The sequence below is a fragment of the Malaya genurostris genome, chromosome 3 (assembly GCF_030247185.1).
Source record: "Malaya genurostris strain Urasoe2022 chromosome 3, Malgen_1.1, whole genome shotgun sequence".
Classification (NCBI taxonomy): Eukaryota; Metazoa; Arthropoda; class Insecta; order Diptera; family Culicidae; genus Malaya; species Malaya genurostris.
The window spans coordinates 116,085,874-116,104,883 of NC_080572.1; the positions used below are offsets into that span (position 1 = coordinate 116,085,874).

Sequence of the window (19,010 nt, forward strand, 5' to 3'; positions counted from 1 at the left end):
ATCGTAATAAATGAATAAAATAATGCTTTGAGTAAAGCGTATCTGGGTTTCTCTATTACCAAGTGGCGTATCTGGGGAGAGGGCGTAGGCGATTTTTTTACTCACTAAACAAACGATGGAGGTGGTAAATCTCTTATTTTGCCCCGGGCGCCAAATTTCCTCGGCACGCCACTACTATTACCATATCTGTGACAATGCTGTTTTTTTAATCTTTCAATAAAGATACTCTTAAAATATGAAATTAACAAATATTGTAACATTTATTCTTATTTCAGGGAGACCGGCCCTTTTGTTGTCCCATGCCAAACTGTCGAAGACGATTTGCAACCGAGCAGGAAGTAAAAAAACACATCGACAATCACATGAATCCACATTCATCAAAATCTCGCAAATTAGCGACAATGGCTGCGTTGAACAATAATAATAATAACAATAACAACAACAATAATAATAACACAAACAACAACAACAACCATGCTACTGTGGAGCAAAAGGTTTCGCCCGCGTTCTTGATGGACAAACAAAATAATCTCATACAGCGTATGGGCCCTGTAAAACACGAACTGTACTTTCCGCAGTGCTACGGTTCACCATTCAATCAACCATTCTTAGCAAGCACAGCAGTTGTATCTACAAATCCAAACACAGCCCCCGGCAACACTACCCACGGAACCGTTCCATCTGGTGTTGTACCGCCTACTTCCTCCACAAGCAGCAGCACAACAGGGCCAAATGTCAACCAACAGCATACACATACATCCGCGGCGGTAACGGCAGGTCCTACTCCAATAGCAGCGGTCATAGCGACCCCGCAAGCAGTAGTCGCCCAGTGACATCCGCTGGAGGGTCAGTATCCTCAGTCAACACTACCAACCCACATTGGCCCGCCGGCTTTGATAGCGATTCACCACTGAAAAGATACGACATCAAAGCATGTTCTGTTGGGAGGCCGGTACCTGCGGCCACTTCGTTAAAGTCTAAACCTAGATCTCCCGAACTGCGGTTTCTGTCAATGATAAAATAATCTACAGACTATACACGTAAAATACGATCAGATTCTAGACCATAAGTGCAGATTTTTTACTTTCGCGACACGATAGTAATCGCATCAGACCATTAACGGAAACCACAATATGAGCGCTTACACATCCTCTAGTCCATGTAGGAAGATTTTTCTAACCTAGACCACACTCCTGTATACATTCAGAAAATTTCGATTAAAATCCAGAAAAAATATGCACGCATTCGGTTGAATATTCTATAAAACAGCTGAACAGTGTTCTACAGTACAGTTTAAAATCATAATTCCTTCTGGCTGAATTTGAAGCGAGAGCTCACTTCAAATGGATCGTTACTCTTAATTCTTCAGATCATAAATTACCAATTGCATACAAATTAACTCATGTTCGCGAAAACCCCATATTTCCTTTAAAACAATAATCTGTCAAACTATTTTCTATCGAAAATCGATTGAGTAAAAAACGGTCTGAATCTGAAAACAGAACGAACTTACGTTGAAATTAAAGGTATTTCAATGTGAGGTTTTCGATATCCTGTGGAAAACGTCAGATACTGAAAATTTTCTCTAGGAAAGTGGGGGTACCCCCTATTGAAACATTACTATAAGTTTCATGCATGATTACCTTCAATCAATAGTCTTTCACATAAATACAAACAAATTCACGCAGTATCCATTGAAAAATACAAAAGAGATCTGGTATTTCAAAACCCTTAGATTTTTTTTCAATGAAATATGTTCGGGATAAAACGTAAAAACATGAAAAATTTACATTTTACATTATGGGTAGATGAGGTAAAACGTACACACATTCCTTGCTTATCTCAGAAAATAACAGATTTGAATTAAACGTGGAGACGATTTTAATCATGTAGCCAGTGAATTTCTGTGCCAATACATAGTTTTTAGAAGTTGCGAAACAGATGATTTTTAAGGTGTTGGAATTAATCTTCCAATGTCATATGCCATTCGATTCAGCTCGACGAACTGAGCAAATGTTTGTGTGTGAGTATGTGTGTGTGAATTCTATGTATCAATTATTTATCATGAAGATATGTGCTTCTGTGGTTCAGTTGATTAGCTGACGTCCTTTGTGATCTAATGTTTCTCGGTTCAAGTCACGCTGTTGCTATCGATCTTTTGTTTTTTATTTCATTCAATTTCAAATTTTCAAATCACAAAATTTTACATGTTCTTGAATATAAATTTGCGTGAAATAGGACGCTCCATTTATGTGTATCGTATAAGATGTAAAATCACAAGATTTGTTCGAACTAAAAAGAAATCGAAAATTATTGATTTTCTCTCAAAGGAGATCCGTGTTTTTTTTACCGGATTACAAAATGAAATTTTGCCGCCCTGATTTTTTATATGGTGATTCTGTAACGCTCTCATTGGACGTGCTCTGGTATGACAGTTCGTGTCGTTGTTGATTTTCAATTTTGTTTCAAATGCATATTCCAGTTCGTCTGTAACTTGGTTCGATATCATTGTAAAAGAACACGTATCCACCGGGCGGCGCTAATCGAGCACACATAACTTTTTACTAAATAAATTGTATTGACGCTTTATTTAGTGTATGTATGGTCAACTTTCGATGAAAATTAGGATTGCCGCTTTAATCGACTCAGTCACAGAAGCACATAATTGATACATACAAACCCATACATCAGCACTTGGTAGCCGACTGCAAATTACACTTGGAGCCAGAGATCGTCCCGGGTTGGCGGTTCAATGCATAGGACGCTGGTCTTACAAGCCAGTTGTCGTATGTTCGAGCCCCGACCTGGAAGGATTCTTAGTGTCAGTAGGATCCATAGTACTAGCCATGCAATGATTCTGTACACTTAGAATCGGCTGCGAAGTCTGTTGAAACAGAAAGGCCAAATTCCACAAAAGGAATGTAATGCCAGGACTTTGCTTTGCTTTGCCAGAGATGTCTATCTCCTCTGTGCGATGAAGAGCAAGTATAATTTCTCCCCTCGAGCTCCTCTCTTTCACACATCTACACCACTGTTGTATAGAGTATGCACGCATCATGAGAGCGCGAGCTTATTCTCTTTCGGCACTAGCACTGGATCACACCAAAGTGCTAGTGCAAAGCTCTCAAATTCTCTGAGGTGCACGCAGATATCCTCACCGAAGTGTACATGCCAGTGAGAACTCTGGTGTACGGTTCGCATAAGAGAAGCGTGGATTACGCATATACAGCAATTTATCGTTAAAATTTCACTTTTCCTTGCTGTGAAAACGATTTTCATAGCAAAACCAGCACTATCTTCTATAAATTAAAAAAAAAAACAAATCACAGAAGTGGTCTCTCACTAGCACGCACAAGTGATCACTTGGGTGTATTTAAGCTAGATTGCGTGAGAGCGATTCGTGCGAAGAGAATGTGATTCACTCGCGTCAGCTTCTTCAAACACAATCACACATTCAAAGTCTGTCTATTCGATACTGAGAATTGAATTTCTAATATCGTAATAAATGAATAAAATAATGCTTTGAGTAAAGCGTATCTGGGTTTCTCTATTACCAAGTGGCGTATCTGGGGAGAGGGCATATTCCAGTTCGTCTGTAACTTGGTTCGATATCATTGTAAAAGAACACGTATCCACCGGGCGGCGCTAATCGAGCACACATAACTTTTTACTAAATAAATTGTATTGACGCTTTATTTAGTGTATGTATGGTCAACTTTCGATGAAAATTAGGATTGCCGCTTTAATCGACTCAGTCACAGAAGCACATAATTGATACATACAAACCCATACATCAGCACTTGGTAGCCGACTGCAAATTACACTTGGAGCCAGAGATCGTCCCGGGTTGGCGGTTCAATGCATAGGACGCTGGTCTTACAAGCCAGTTGTCGTATGTTCGAGCCCCGACCTGGAAGGATTCTTAGTGTCAGTAGGATCCATAGTACTAGCCATGCAATGATTCTGTACACTTAGAATCGGCTGCGAAGTCTGTTGAAACAGAAAGGCCAAATTCCACAAAAGGAATGTAATGCCAGGACTTTGCTTTGCTTTGCCAGAGATGTCTATCTCCTCTGTGCGATGAAGAGCAAGTATAATTTCTCCCCTCGAGCTCCTCTCTTTCACACATCTACACCACTGTTGTATAGAGTATGCACGCATCATGAGAGCGCGAGTTTATTCTCTTTCGGCACTAGCACTGGATCACACCAAAGTGCTAGTGCAAAGCTCTCAAATTCTCTGAGGTGCACGCAGATATCCTCACCGAAGTGTACATGCCAGTGAGAACTCTGGTGTACGGTTCGCATAAGAGAAGCGTGGATTACGCATATACAGCAATTTATCGTTAAAATTTCACTTTTCCTTGCTGTGAAAACGATTTTCATAGCAAAACCAGCACTATCTTCTATAAATTAAAAAAAAAACAAATCACAGAAGTGGTCTCTCACTAGCACGCACAAGTGATCACTTGGGTGTATTTAAGCTAGATTGCGTGAGAGCGATTCGTGCGAAGAGAATGTGATTCACTCGCGTCAGCTTCTTCAAACACAATCACACATTCAAAGTCTGTCTATTCGATACTGAGAAGAAGTGTGCTCTCCTTTTTGTGTGGTGTTCGCTAGCTGCATTCCCAGTATATACATAAATCTTACACCAGCGTGTATCACTCTAGTGAAATGCCATCACTGCTAGGAGCCTGTAAAATTCCGCACGACTGGAAGTTTCCGTCATTTGGCAAATTAAGTTGCTATGAATTGCATAGCTTGTAGATTTATGTCACCTGTAAAAATCATAATTTTTTTTCTGTGTGCTTTGACATACGTTCCAAAGTATCCAAATTCATATTGAAAGAAGAAGCATAACATTTCAGTACATCCTGTGATTGACATTTCAGTTATCAAATTCTACTGTTCATCTATAATTTTGAACTAACTTCAAGAGCAACTAATAACGATTTAACTAAGTTTTAATTGACAGAGCTACGAATGAAGAACTGAGTGCCGCCCGTTCAGTGCGTCCGTGCAGTATACACCCAAGTAGCAATTAGAACTTGTTAAAATTGGCATGTTTCACCATTGCTACAGAACGGTTATTTTTGTTGGATATGTAAGACAAGTGATTTCATGTGTTTTTGTAACCAATGTTAAAATCATTCATATTACTGCTTGTGTAACTAACTCAAAAACCTGAAAGGATTATGTTCCAGATCAGTTTTATTACCTGACTGTATAATATGTTCATTTGAACAGTTTCATATCCAGTTTCTCTCAACAAATATAACTGAAACATATGAAACATTTCAAACAAGAAACTTGTTGCACATCATACAAGAAAAGTGCGCTTTTCTTATCACACAATCGTTGCGAGAGTAGTTAAGAAATACAATACAAAAACAATGTTTGCTACTTGGGCATTCAGTTTCAATTGAACGAAATGAAAATATACGGCACTTGGAATACTTGATAACAGCTGATGCGGACGTATTGAGCTCATCTCAATTCCTGTAAAAATCTCAACGATTGAGCACGTCGTCTTGTATCAGGGCGGAGATAATTTGAACATTTCGCGAAGATAAAAAAATAATTTTTGTCCGTACATTGACAACTAGATGCTGCAACACAACAAAGTAGAAAGAAAATCAATTGGACTATAAATGAAAATTAACTAGTAATGTCGACCAAGTTGCTCAGCCAATCGGGAACCAGAAGAGCTCACCTCAACCACGACTAAAATGATCAATTAGTACATAAAGCAACGGAAGTGTGCTAGACTAACCAATTTCAATTCACGAAGAGAGACATGACAGAAATAGAAACCAAAGACTGATTCGGCTAGAGATGCGCTTTTCCGTTTTGAATTGTACGTATACGAAAAAAAAACTTTGAAAGATCGTAAAAAATTTGCACTTAGGTAAAAATAAATTTATTTAAGTGCGAAGTTGTTACAGAAAAAAAGTAAATTTAAGTCATGGACATGTACACTAACCTTTTATTTTCGAAGCTAGTGTTTGAAGCATTTTATTGTATGTTTACCTTTGAAAGGAAAATTGAATAATATTACATATTACTAAAATAAAGGCTCGAACCGTATTCTATACATGTATGGAAAGCAGTTGTTACCAGTACGATAAATGCCAAATTTATGAAGTAACAAAGTTTTGATTTTATCAAACTGTAAACTTAGCTGGTCCCAATATAAATTATGCTCGAACCACTCCTGGGCAATTTGAGATAATTATAACGTTTAAGACAAAAGAGTGCCTAGCTGTTGTACATTAGGAATTTTCCACCCGTTTCCTTACTAGTATGAAACACGAATGTAAATTCCACTTTAAAGTCCAAACAAAAGAAAAACAACCGACATGAAATATACCTCTACAATAAAACGAAAAATAAATGACAGAATACTACTGTAAATGAAAAACAATGCTAATTAAACATAGAGCGACCGAAGCAACAAAACATAGATATATAACTTCCACAACAACAAAACAGATGGTGCTATTTTTATTAAACTTTTTTAACAGTGGAAATTTAATTAAGTACTTAACAGAACAGAAATAGTTAATTAATAATTAAAATCGATCGCATAAACGAAACAATAGAGTAATACAATCCAAGCAAACAACAAGCAAGCGAACAATAGGAGAATTAAGTTTTACAAACTCATACACACCAACCAACAATAGCTAAAACAGTAAACAAACTAGAACAATATGAAATGGAACACTAATTGTTATATCTATATTACAGTTAAATCCAGCCAACAATGGAGAAATGCATAGTCAGAACATTATTGAAAACAGGAACAGAAACTACAATCAAATATTTACCCACAATTTCATTTTTTAACTCGCATATACAAATCAGATTATAAGATGGCAAACAAACGTCATTGTAATATATGGATTTTTCTTAGACTTTTTTTTACAGAAAGCGCTTGTTTCATGTGCCACAGAAAAACATTTTATTTACGCTAACTGAATCGTTTCTACTCATACTCGCAAACTGCACGCATACTAGCCGGTATTAACGTTACCGGGCGTCGGAAACAATTATTTACAGGTGATAACTACTGCGAACATACGTCTTCAAACCAATTAATGGTAAGCCAATGTAATAGAAACAAACAACCTCACATACATACACACAGCAGGACGCATAGTGGTATTTGCTTTCGGTGCGCTCAATCACACACATACTTGAGTGTATTCCGTAACTCGAAGGAAACGGTTGGCGAATTATAGTTTGTAAGAAAATAGTCTTGCCATAGGAAACAACATTTAATCTTATTGAGCATAAAATAAGAATTTACAAACAAGTAATGAAATATTTTTTTGTAAACATTGCAACATATTGATCTATTCAAAAATCATGACAGGAACAAAGAGAATAAAGCATCAGATTAACGTAAATCCGTTGCATATTGAATTCCTTCTGCCATAGCATGGAACGAAATTACATATCTTTTATTTTACTACTAGAAGTACATCCGTTACTTAACTTGTATAATAAAAAGAATCTTAAAAGGATATAGAAAGATAAAAAGATAGTATACAAATGAAATGGATTGACTAAACAGAAAATTTTGAGTATTCTCACATTTTCAACCAAGTTGATTTACTTTACTTAATTTTCTTGCTCGCATTAAAAGACGCCAGGCAAAATAACACGAAAAACGAACCCGAATTCGAATGATGAAAAAAGACTAAAGACTCGTGATATCTGACTTTTAGGCCAATTTAAAAATATGTACTTCTAGAAAGCCAAGGATTATCATCTTAGCGAACGTACGGATGAACTGCGGAACAAGGCCGCATAATCTAATATGGACTGAGTGTAACATATTTCCCAAGAAACTTTTTTATGTTTCATTTTATTTACATTCTAAAATCTCCCCAAATCATTGCTAGAAATTAGACGTAATGTCAAAAATAAAAACTAAATCTGTGATAAGAAAATGCTCTAAATTAATGTTTTAATTTAACGTCTCGGATTACTGTTTTTAAAGATTAGTTATAGTTTTCGTTGATGTTGTAAACAAAACAAGAAACATTTTAGGACAAATTTATATATACCAAAAAAATGTATCGCGAGTCAGAAAAATAGTATTTTGGAACGACCAACACTGTTTAGGAAAAGTTTAGGCATAAAAAGCAAAGAAAATACTTATCAAGTCAAATGCATTTGTTCCCTAGGTTGATCGACATTTTTTTTCTTTTTGTATTATAACAGAATTTTTCCTTCTGCACTAGAACGGCACGTGCCATAGAATAATAAAAAATTTGGTTTTTCATATATGTAATTGATTTACAGTGCAAAATGCATATATAACGTTTTGTTATGCAATAAACATAATCTAATCATAAGTATAACGAAATCTCTAATTCTAAGCAATACATTTGTATGCCCCTTAGAGATGAAGATATATAAGAATAAAGCAAAGCATAATTATTCTTTTTGGATGAAACAGAGTATTTTTTCGCAGCACAAAACGATTTTGAACTAATCATACTGCCATAAAACATTTGCATATACTAATACACTAATATTGCACCAATGGAAACACAAATCATTTACGATAAAATTTATATAAAAATATCACCTGATTCTATGATTTTTTCTTTCTACGCAATGCATAGTACTATCGATTTAGTTAATGAAATTATTTTCAATTTGTATATCTATTTCCGAGCTCGGTAATATACCAATTGTGGAATGCTTATCCTAGGGTAAGCATGAGAAATTTTCCTTATAGAACCGTTGGTACAAGTTGGAATGGAAGAAAAAGGTTTTATTTTAATTGATTTAATTAATTCATTCTGGTTTCAAAAATTCAGCAAACGATCATAAACCTATTCGAGTTTCATTATATTAAAGCATGTGTCCGGTTGAACAAAATGAATCTCTGAACTTGACCACAACTCCATTTTTAGATAATTATTCGAGCTCCTTTCACGGAAAATCAAATACCAATTATACCATCGACCCTCTGTTAGGTACACTTGTTACGTCTTTGCCCAACATAAAACTCCTTGAATCTCCTCTAAGGTTAATGTATTTTTTGCATTCACCAAGAATTATTAATTCTCGTCCAATTCGACCAATGTCACCTGATATGCTTCTGCTAGGGACTCTTGCTACATATTCTCCCACATGGAATTACCCTTACGACCACTTTCAAAAAGCTAGCAATATCTGTGTCAAGTTTGGTTGAAATCAGTCGGGTTAATCCGAAGATATGCTGGATCATATGAAACTTTTTTGTGTACGCCAAGAGAACGCAAAATACACTAATGTATCACACTACCAATAAATATCTGTGTATGTGTGCGTGTGTACTTTTCACTATACTGGCACGCAAGCACACACAAACAAGTTCAAGTAACTCTGATAGAATCACATTCATATATAGCAACGCTGTATTCTATACCTTTACTCACCTTTACGAAATGTATCAATTTGATACATAGGATCAAAACTGTGACTTTTTGCCTTTCTCATATAGAAAGGTTATGCAATCACTGTGACTTCTCGTTCCCATTCGACTCAGTTCGTCGAGTACGCAAAATATCTGTGTGTATGTGTTCTGTGTACATGTGCGTATGTGTGTATGTAATGTTTTTTGCACTAACTTTTCTCGGTGATGGCTTAACCGATTTTCACAAACTTAGATTCAAATAAAATATCTTCAGGTCCCATAGAAAATTCCCGTATTTCATCTTAATACGACTTCCGGTTCCGGAATTACAGGGTGATTAGTGTAAAAATACCAATTTCTTATAACTTGATCATTTTTTTCAAAGATGGCTTGACCAATTTTTACGAACTTAGATTCAAATGAATGATCTTATGGTCCAATATAAAACTTATAAAGATCATTTTCATCCGACTTCCGGTTCCGGAATTATAGAGTAAAGTGTGTTAAACTCAAAGGGAAGAGACAAAACACGTAAAAATTGTTCTAAACTGGCATCAAAACCAGTGTTGGTGATTGCCGAAAATTTCACAGAAGCTGCTATATTGCTATCTATATTGTATACAACATTTTCAATCCGGTAGAAGATGCTACAAGAACTCGAGTCTCTCAATGCATGAACCGCGAGAGAATTTTTCTACATTCCTTCGCTCCACTTCATACTCTGAGTATTTCTCGGCCCTTAAAAAAAATTGCAGTCTGATAATGATCGCCGCTGTGTGAAATTTACCAAGAGAGAATCGCAAGTTGACAATTATCGCAGAAAATCGAATCGATGATTCGACTTGATGATTCTCATACTGGGTTGCAATATTTCAAAACCCTTGTGTGGAGTGTTCACATACATTTTCATAGACACAACTTATACAAAGATTATATGCACATAGTTAGAATAAGCGGCAATAGTAAAATGATTCTATCGCAATTATCAACTGCTTGTATAGAATCGGATCGCGAAACGAGAATAAGCAACCGTTTGTTGCTTCAGAGAGGATCCCCACAGCAGCGTGCTAACCTTTGATTCTCAGAAATGTCATCGAGAGAAATTCGCTCTCGCACTGGTGTCGATTCTATGTTAAATGAGCCATGCCGGGTTTTTTTGTTGTTGCGATGATTTCCAACTCTCTTTGATGGCACTGATTCAATCGGTGAAGAGTTGCCAGCGAACGTTCTTTGATACGATAAAAGCCATCCTTGATCAAAACTACTCTGATCAGTCATTATCAGTAGACTGCCAGACACACCGATTCCGGATATCCTGGTTCCCGGTTTCCGGTTCCAAAGGCATCAGAAATAGTGGTCATATTATTCAAAACGAATCTCACTCACTTTTATCAGCGATCCGACTTCCGGTTCCGAAATTATAGGGTAAAGTGTGTTAAAAACTTTATACCATCACTTGTTAAAAAATTTATACCATCGTAAAAAAATTTCTAAATCGGCCTCCAAAGTACTCCAATCGGTAGTCATTATCAGTAGACGGCCAAACAAACCGATTCCAGTTATTCTTTCAAGAATCGAAAAAACTATTTTGATTAATACCAAAGTATTATATATTATAGTATGATTGATATGAGATAGGCACCACTAGGTGGATTTAAACAGGATTTTATTGAGATTTTCGGTGATATCACAGGAATCATTATTCATTCTCCGTGAAAATTATATGCTAAAAAAAATTTACTCGTAAACAACGGGTAATATATTTTATATATTAATATTTGTTGTAATTTATTCCCCATCGCGCCGTTTGACGTATAGTAAATAAAATTGTAGATCACCTGAAATACAGGGTGCACCAACTAGACAAGACCTATTTCGATGCTTAATAACTCCGCCATTTTTCAGCCAATTTTGGTAAATGAACACATTTTTTCAGGGTGCCATTCACATAGAACACAATATCGATCAAATGACCGCCTCCATTAGACAGACAAATGCGGTAACAACATTTCGGGCGTAATAACAGCAATTTTCGATGTGACATAAGCTTTCAGTTCTTCGATTTGCTGGCGATTGTTTTTGGAGCTTTGCGGAGTTATACAACGTGTCAATACGTCTTGTATTGATGGCGCAACCTGTATAAACAATTGAATATCCATATGAGGAAGAAACGGAATTTCAGTTAAACAAAGCTAGTAATTTGTTTTTCATAGTGTGCAGCAAGCAGCATAATGCCTAAGTTCATAATACAAGCGATTCCTCTGGATGATAATAAGTATCATATTCGAAATTCAAACCATGAATACATATTACAGTTAAGAGAAATTCTCATTGAGATTTTTATTCTGCTCTCCAATCTGGTAAGGTTTAGCATGCAATTTGCCAGGCTGCACCTTCATACTCTTTGCCACACCAGAAATAAATTGATTCTGTTAGCAAACTCTACTCTAGATAGATTCTAAAAGTCGTGTACAATCAAAACAATTCATCCCACCACGTTATCAATCATATTCAACATCGGTCATGCAATTTCGGAGAATCCAAACTGTAATTGAGACGATAATCTTTGCAACTAGACGTCAAAGAACGACAATATTCACTATAAACAAAAAAAGCGAAAACTTCTCACATTTTGAGTAATATCAACATTTTTTGTTGGCCCAAAATACTTTTCGATAAAATTAGAAACCTACTGGCAAATATATTAGTTGTGTGATGAATACGCCAGTGAATGATTTAATGTATTTTATTATTATTATTATTATTATTATTATTATTATTATTATTATTATTATTATTATTATTATTATTACTATTATTATTATTATTATTATTTATTATTATTATTATAATTATTATTATTATTATTATTATTATTATTATTATTATTATTATTATTATTATTATTATTATTATTATTATTATTATTATTATTATTATTATCATTATTATTATTGTTGTTGTTTTTGTTGTTGTTGTTGTTGTTGTTAGAACATGCAATTGTTTTGTGCCAGTATGCAATACAGTAAATTGGTTCAAGTGCAACTTAAAGTATACTCCTGTGCCATCGTTCATAAAACAGTTATAATATAGTACAAACAGAATCCAAATAAGCAGCATCCTTATCATCGTAAAAAGACAGTGCGGTAGAGATATCTTCAGTTATAACAGATCATGCAACAAACAATAGACTGAGCTAAGATTTTTTATAGGTTTGAATTGAGAAATGTGTGTAGCAACCACAAGGAGATATTTTTTGCCAAGATTACAACACATTAAAGATTGTAAATAGTTATAAATCAAGTCCGAATAACTTGAGAGACCAACTATAGCACTGTACGATTAGACTTATGGACGATTTTCTAGAGCAACACCCTCAAAGATTCACTGATATAGTTTACAATTTTGTTGTTACCTATTAATGGAGTAAAAGCTTCATGCAAAATGTTCGCGAAGATTTGTTATCTTTTTCACGAGTCAATAAACATTGATTCCGAATGTTAATTGTCTTGATCTGCTACAATATTATTTACCAACTTTATACTGTTCTCGAAAACAACTCCATCGCGATGGAATTTTTCACCATTCCAATATTTGTTTTAATAGTTAATAGAGTTTTCATTTTGTGGTCCTATGTTTACACGCATTTACTCTCAAAAAGGAAAAGCCTTTCTCAGTACTCTACGATCCATTACAACATGATCGCTTTTCTTTTCGACGAACGGAACGTATGGAATTACAGGCGAAACAGAATAAATTGATAGATATATAACCTTCAACAGATCGCTGAACAAAAAAAAGTGGTTCATATACCACAGATTATCTAAATTGTATGTGTCGTATTGTCGATTAATGATATATATCCCATAAATTGACTAAAACTTTTTTCCATTTCATTATTTTCCGAAACCTCAATCCAATGTTCGTCTCAAATGAGAATCTCCAACAGATGTTTTGCTTTACAGAACACAATCATTCTTGAGATATAAAACTTTTTATACACTCTTACGCGGCCCTTACACCAGAATTATTAATGTCATTTTTATTGATGACTAAGTAATGATATTTCACATTTGTATGGAGAATTACATCATTACTACCCTCACACGTTCATTATAATGACATTACTTTTTAGTAATGACACTATTAATGACCGTGTAAGGGCCGCTTAGAAAAAAAATGAAAATTGCATACTGTCGTTCACCAAAAAATCAAAATAGAAGTCTCGACTTAAAAAGAGAATTGAAGTTCTAGCTTTGCGAAGGTCGTACATGCTAAGAACCGGCTGTAAAGTATGATGAAACAGAACGGTCAAATTACACACTAGGAATGTCAACCAAATGTGTACTATTTATTTAAAATTTAAGTTAGGTTTTCAATCACAAGTATTGACTTTCAGCCCTATTATTTACATCATTAGAACATCATTAGAACATCATTTGCTTCCCCAATTCTATAATGTTTGTTATACTTATACAAAAAGCGAATCGATGCAATTGAAAATTTGTTAGTCTTTGTAATTTATTTGTACTACAGCAGAGAGGACGCTCCCGAATCATTTTCATAATAATTTTAATTTGAATCCTAAAGCATAAGCCTAGTACCGTGGTGCTCTTTATTGTATCTGAGCAATTCCATACGAAATCGAAGGTCGATTTTTTCTTGTATTTTTTATTTGGCTTAAATTTTGCATATGCATTCTTTATGATCGAAAGAGTCCATTTCCATCAGAAGTTTGTAGCCATCTCGGGCTGGATTTTGAAATATTGTAAACTATTATTTTTTTATTTTTTTTAATAACTATTTATTGGAATGTGAGTTAAAATTAAATTATTAAGATTTAAATTGGGTGTTCAGCCACAAGTGGTGACTTTTCAGCCCTATTATATATATATATATATATATATATATATATATATATATATATATATATATATATATATATATATATATATATATATATATATATATATATATATATATATATATATGATTTTGTTGTTACCATTAGGACATAATTTGCTTCCGCAATTCAGAGATTTTTGTGTAGGAAAAATTCTTAACTTACTTGTATTGTGTAATGGGGAAAGGGAACTTATATACTAACTTCCTAACTAATACAGAGAGCGAATCGATTCAATTGAAGATTGCATCGATTTTTGTCGGAATTTGCTTATAATATTATGTGACATTACATCTAATGGTTCTATATTTGTGAGTATGTGTAACTCATTTGTACTAAACCAGGGAGGACGCTTCAAAATCATTTTCAAAATCCAAACTGCTCTGGTAAAAAAATTGAATTCTCATTTATATGAGACATCATTATCATGTAATGATTCAAATTATCAATTGCTGTGTCGATGACCGCAGAATTTTCTAAAATAGTTCCATGATCCACATGATTTTCAATGTGAGATCTGTAATCCAACCAATTAGCTCTATGATAGTTGAATATAGAACTAATTGGATTAATTATAGCTTCGTTGGAAAGTCTGAATGTTACAGGAAGATGATCTGAGTCAAAGTCAGCATGTGTAATCGGTTTACTACAAATGTGACTTTGATCCGTTAGAACCAGATCAATTGTAGACGGGTTTTTTCACGGAAGAGAAACAAGTCGGATTACTGGGATGAAGAACCGTGAAGTAACCAGCTGAGATTTGATTATGAAGTATTTTACCATTACTGTTATTTTGCCTACAATTCCACTGGACATGCTTAGCATTTAGGTCCCCTATTACGAAAAATTTCGGTCGATATCTCTTATCGAGTTTTTGCAAATCGCCTTTAAAGAAATTTAATTGTTCACCGGTGCATTGGAATGGCAAATATGCTCCAGCGATGAAATAAATTCCATGAATGGTTTCAACTTCGATTCCCAAGCTTTCAATAACTTTAGTATTGAAAGAAGGTAAAATTCGATGTTTAATTTGCCGCTGGACAAAAATGGCAACTCCACCACCCATTCCAGTAAACCTGTCAAATCGATGAACCACACAATGTGGATTACTTGACACATGGTTTAAGAAAAGTTTCTGTCACAATGGCAATATAGATTTTGTGAACTTTGAGAAAATTATAAAATTCATCTTCAATCGATTTCAAAGATCGAGCATTCCAATTTAAAATATTCAAATAATTATTTAACATCACTGTTAAATTTTAAATTCATTATAATATTATTTGCAAATTGCCATCCGATTTGAAATGCTTCAAAAAGAGATGAAGTCGAATTCTTATGATCATTTGAAACAGTTGATCTTGTAGGTAGATCATTTTATTTTCAGTTATATCGCCTAAATCAACTTCATTTAAAGAAGCGAATGGCATTGAAGGAATATTTGTAGGTAGACTGCCATTAGAAGAAGATGATATGGCCGATCTACCTATTAATAATTTGTTTTCGTTAGAAGATGAACTGCAAGGAGGTCCTGTGTTTTGATTATTTACATTAGAAGAATTAAGTGGTAGATTTCTACCTGTTATACTGGCATAACTGAAATTAGAAGAAGATGATGACGAGGTCGATCTACCTGTCAATAAATTGTTTTCGTTCGTTGGCTGGCGTACCTGTTTTTGTTTTGAGTTCGAAGAAATAAGTACCTTAGAAGAATTAAACGTGGCATTTGTAACGGTTTTTTGATTTTCAGGTATGTTCTGTAAATTTAAGGTCGTTGATTTGTCTTGTTGTCTAAGCGAACGAGCGTTTAAAATTTTTTCCCTGACAGGACATTTCAAATAATTGGATTTATGATTTCCATCGCAATTCGAACATAAGAATTTATCAGTGGTTTCATTCATTGGACAAACGTCTTTCGAATGCGATTTACCAAAATTCAAACACCGTATATCCATATGACAATTTTTGGTTCCATGACCGAAGCCTTGGCAACGACGACATTGCGTTAAGTTTGCAATACGATTACGCCGTTTATAATGTTCCCAATGAATTTTAATGTGGGAAATGAAACGTACTTTTTCTAAAGTTTTCAAATTGTTTACATCACTTCGATTGAAGTGTATTAGGTAAAGTTCATGGGAAATTCCAGAGCGTGATTTAGAAGTACCATTCGCTCTTTTTTCATAAGTATTACTTGGGAAGGGGCAAAACCAAGCAATTCTTTTAGTTCATTTTTAATTTCATCAATACTTTGATCATTTGATAAGCCTTTCAAGACAGCCTTGAAGGGTCTGTCTGATTTTATATCATATGAATAAAATTTATGAAGTTTCTCGGACAAATATCGAATAAGACGTTCGTAATCTTCCAATCCATTAACCAAGACTCAACATTCTCCTCTTCGTCCGATTTGAAATGAGACTTTTACTTCCGGGAGAAAAGTAGAAAGCTCAGTACGGAATGCTTTGAAGTCGGAAATCATCACCGTCACTGGTGGCATAGATTGATGTTTCTTCCCAGAACGACAAGCGTCCATTTTGGGAATTTTTGAAGAATTTTCTTCTATGTCGCTACAATCGGATTCAGGAAGAATCTCGTAAATATTGTTAGACGGCATAGGATCAACGGAAGGGAGATCCGTCCGTTGTATTTTATTTTTACATTCAGATTCTATAAGATCGTGAATGTTATTAGAAAAATATTGAATAACGGATTGTGATTTATTCCGTATTGAATTATTTTTAGCCTTAGGCTTGTTGCCTTTCCGGTTGGACGCAGGTATTTTTGAAATGAATGAAATTTTAAATTAAATTAACTAGGCTAAATTAGTCTTCGATTAAACTCCTAGCTAGCCTTAAAAAAGGCTGATTAATTTCTTAGTCACTCTAATATCACTCTTTGTATCACTTAGTCACTCTAATATCACTCTTTGTATAGCCTTGAGAAAGGCTGACTAATTGTTAGTCTTTAAAAAGACTGTTAGTGATTCAGGTAGCCTTGAAAAAGACTGAAGCCTTGAATCAATGAAACTCTAGGTAGCCAGAAAAAATTTCCAGGAGCCAAGAGCTATATGCGTGCGGTGCGAACGACTGTTCAACACCGACTGATTGTAAACTATTATGATAATAATGAGTATGAGGTGGAGCGAAGAAATGTAGAGAAACTCTCTCACGGCTCATGCATTGAGAGGCAGCGAGTTCTTGTAGCATCATCTACCAGGATGAAAATGTTGTATTACGATGTAGAGAAATATCGAGCCGCTTTGTGCCAAATTGTCGGCAATCACCAACACTGGTCAGGACCATATTGTGTCTGTTGATTATACCTAAATAAATAAGTCAATCATTGTATAGTTATTCTGGCTATGAAAAATTAGTCATTGTAACGGTCCATTTAACATATATTTTTCAGATAAATCTGGCAACCTGGAAACGCTGCCTCTGATAGTGATAAATTTTTGATCGAGAATATCTCTTGTATTTAATTTATCAACATAATTTTTGCTACATGCCTTCGGGACTATGACCATCAATTTTTGATAACATGTTCAGTTGTATGACATAATTACAAATAATTCGAAATTAAAGTTTTCTGAAATGTTTGGTATCAACGAATATCAAAGAAGAAACGCGTGCTTATCTACTGGGTAGGAATAGAAGGTTAACACTCGATATATGTCGTTCATTCTGATTCTAGTGATGGGCAATACGGTTCATTTCAATGAGCAGCTCTGAACCGAATCCGGTTCAATCAGGTTTTGCACGAACATGACATAACCTCACAAAAATGAACAAAATGAATCAATTGTGACAGCTATCAGTGCATTGTTTATGTATTAGGTTTTGCACGATGACGACACAAATGAACTGCCGATGAATCAAGTTCATCTTCGACAGTTGCCGTGTACTTGTTTTGTTTTGCGACTGCAAGTTAAAAATTAAAAAATGACGAAAAAGTGTCTGTTAAAAACGTATTCCACAGTGAAAATAACTAAAAAGATTGCCCTGTATGTGTTTCCAGCATCAAGGAGCGATATATGTAAGAATCTGTTTAGTGTGAGATGACTTGCAATTTTTACATTCGAACGATGAACCTCTGATGAACTTTTAAGCTATAAACAAGTACACGTCGACTGTCAAAAAAAGTTCATTCTGTTCATTTTGTGAGGTTATGTCGTTCTTACAAAACCTAATTAGGTTTTGCACGAACATAACATAACCTCACAAAAATGAACAAAATGAATCAATTTTGACAGCTATCAGTGGTTTGTTTATGTGTTCATTGCGTTCATTCTAATTTGAATACGTGTTAATAGATATGTAAACAAACCACTGATAGCTGTCAAAAGGTGAACTTGTTTCATCGGCAGTTCAATGGTAGTTCATTTTAATGGTCACCGTGCAAAACCTAATTAGGTTTTGCACGATGACGACATAAATGAATTGCCGATGAATCAAGTTCATCTTTGACAGTTGCCGTGTACTTGTTTTGTTTTGCGACTGCAAGTTAAAAATTGAAAAAATGACGAAAAAGTGTCTGTTGAAAACGTATTCCACAGTGAAAATAACTAAAAAGATTGCCCTGTATGTGTTTCCAGCATCTAGGAGCGATATATGTATGAACCTGTTGAGTGTGAGGCGACTTGCAATTTTTACATTCGACCGATGAACTTCTGATGAATTTTTAA

At 34.8% G+C, this 19,010-nt stretch overlaps 1 protein-coding gene across 7 annotated transcripts in view; it reads left to right on the top strand.

The window, feature by feature from the left end:
* LOC131439245 (zinc finger protein 502-like) overlaps positions 1 to 8,469 on the top strand; it is a 69,660-nt gene extending 61,191 nt beyond the window's left edge. For all 7 annotated transcript variants that reach the window (XM_058610015.1, XM_058610014.1, XM_058610017.1 and 4 more), the window contains one exon: positions 276 to 8,469. In XM_058610015.1, the coding sequence (XP_058465998.1) occupies positions 276 to 833 (558 nt within the window). In that variant the 3' untranslated portion in view covers positions 834 to 8,469. The remainder of the gene's footprint in view (positions 1 to 275) is intronic.
* The last annotated feature ends 10,541 nt before the right edge of the window (positions 8,470 to 19,010 follow it).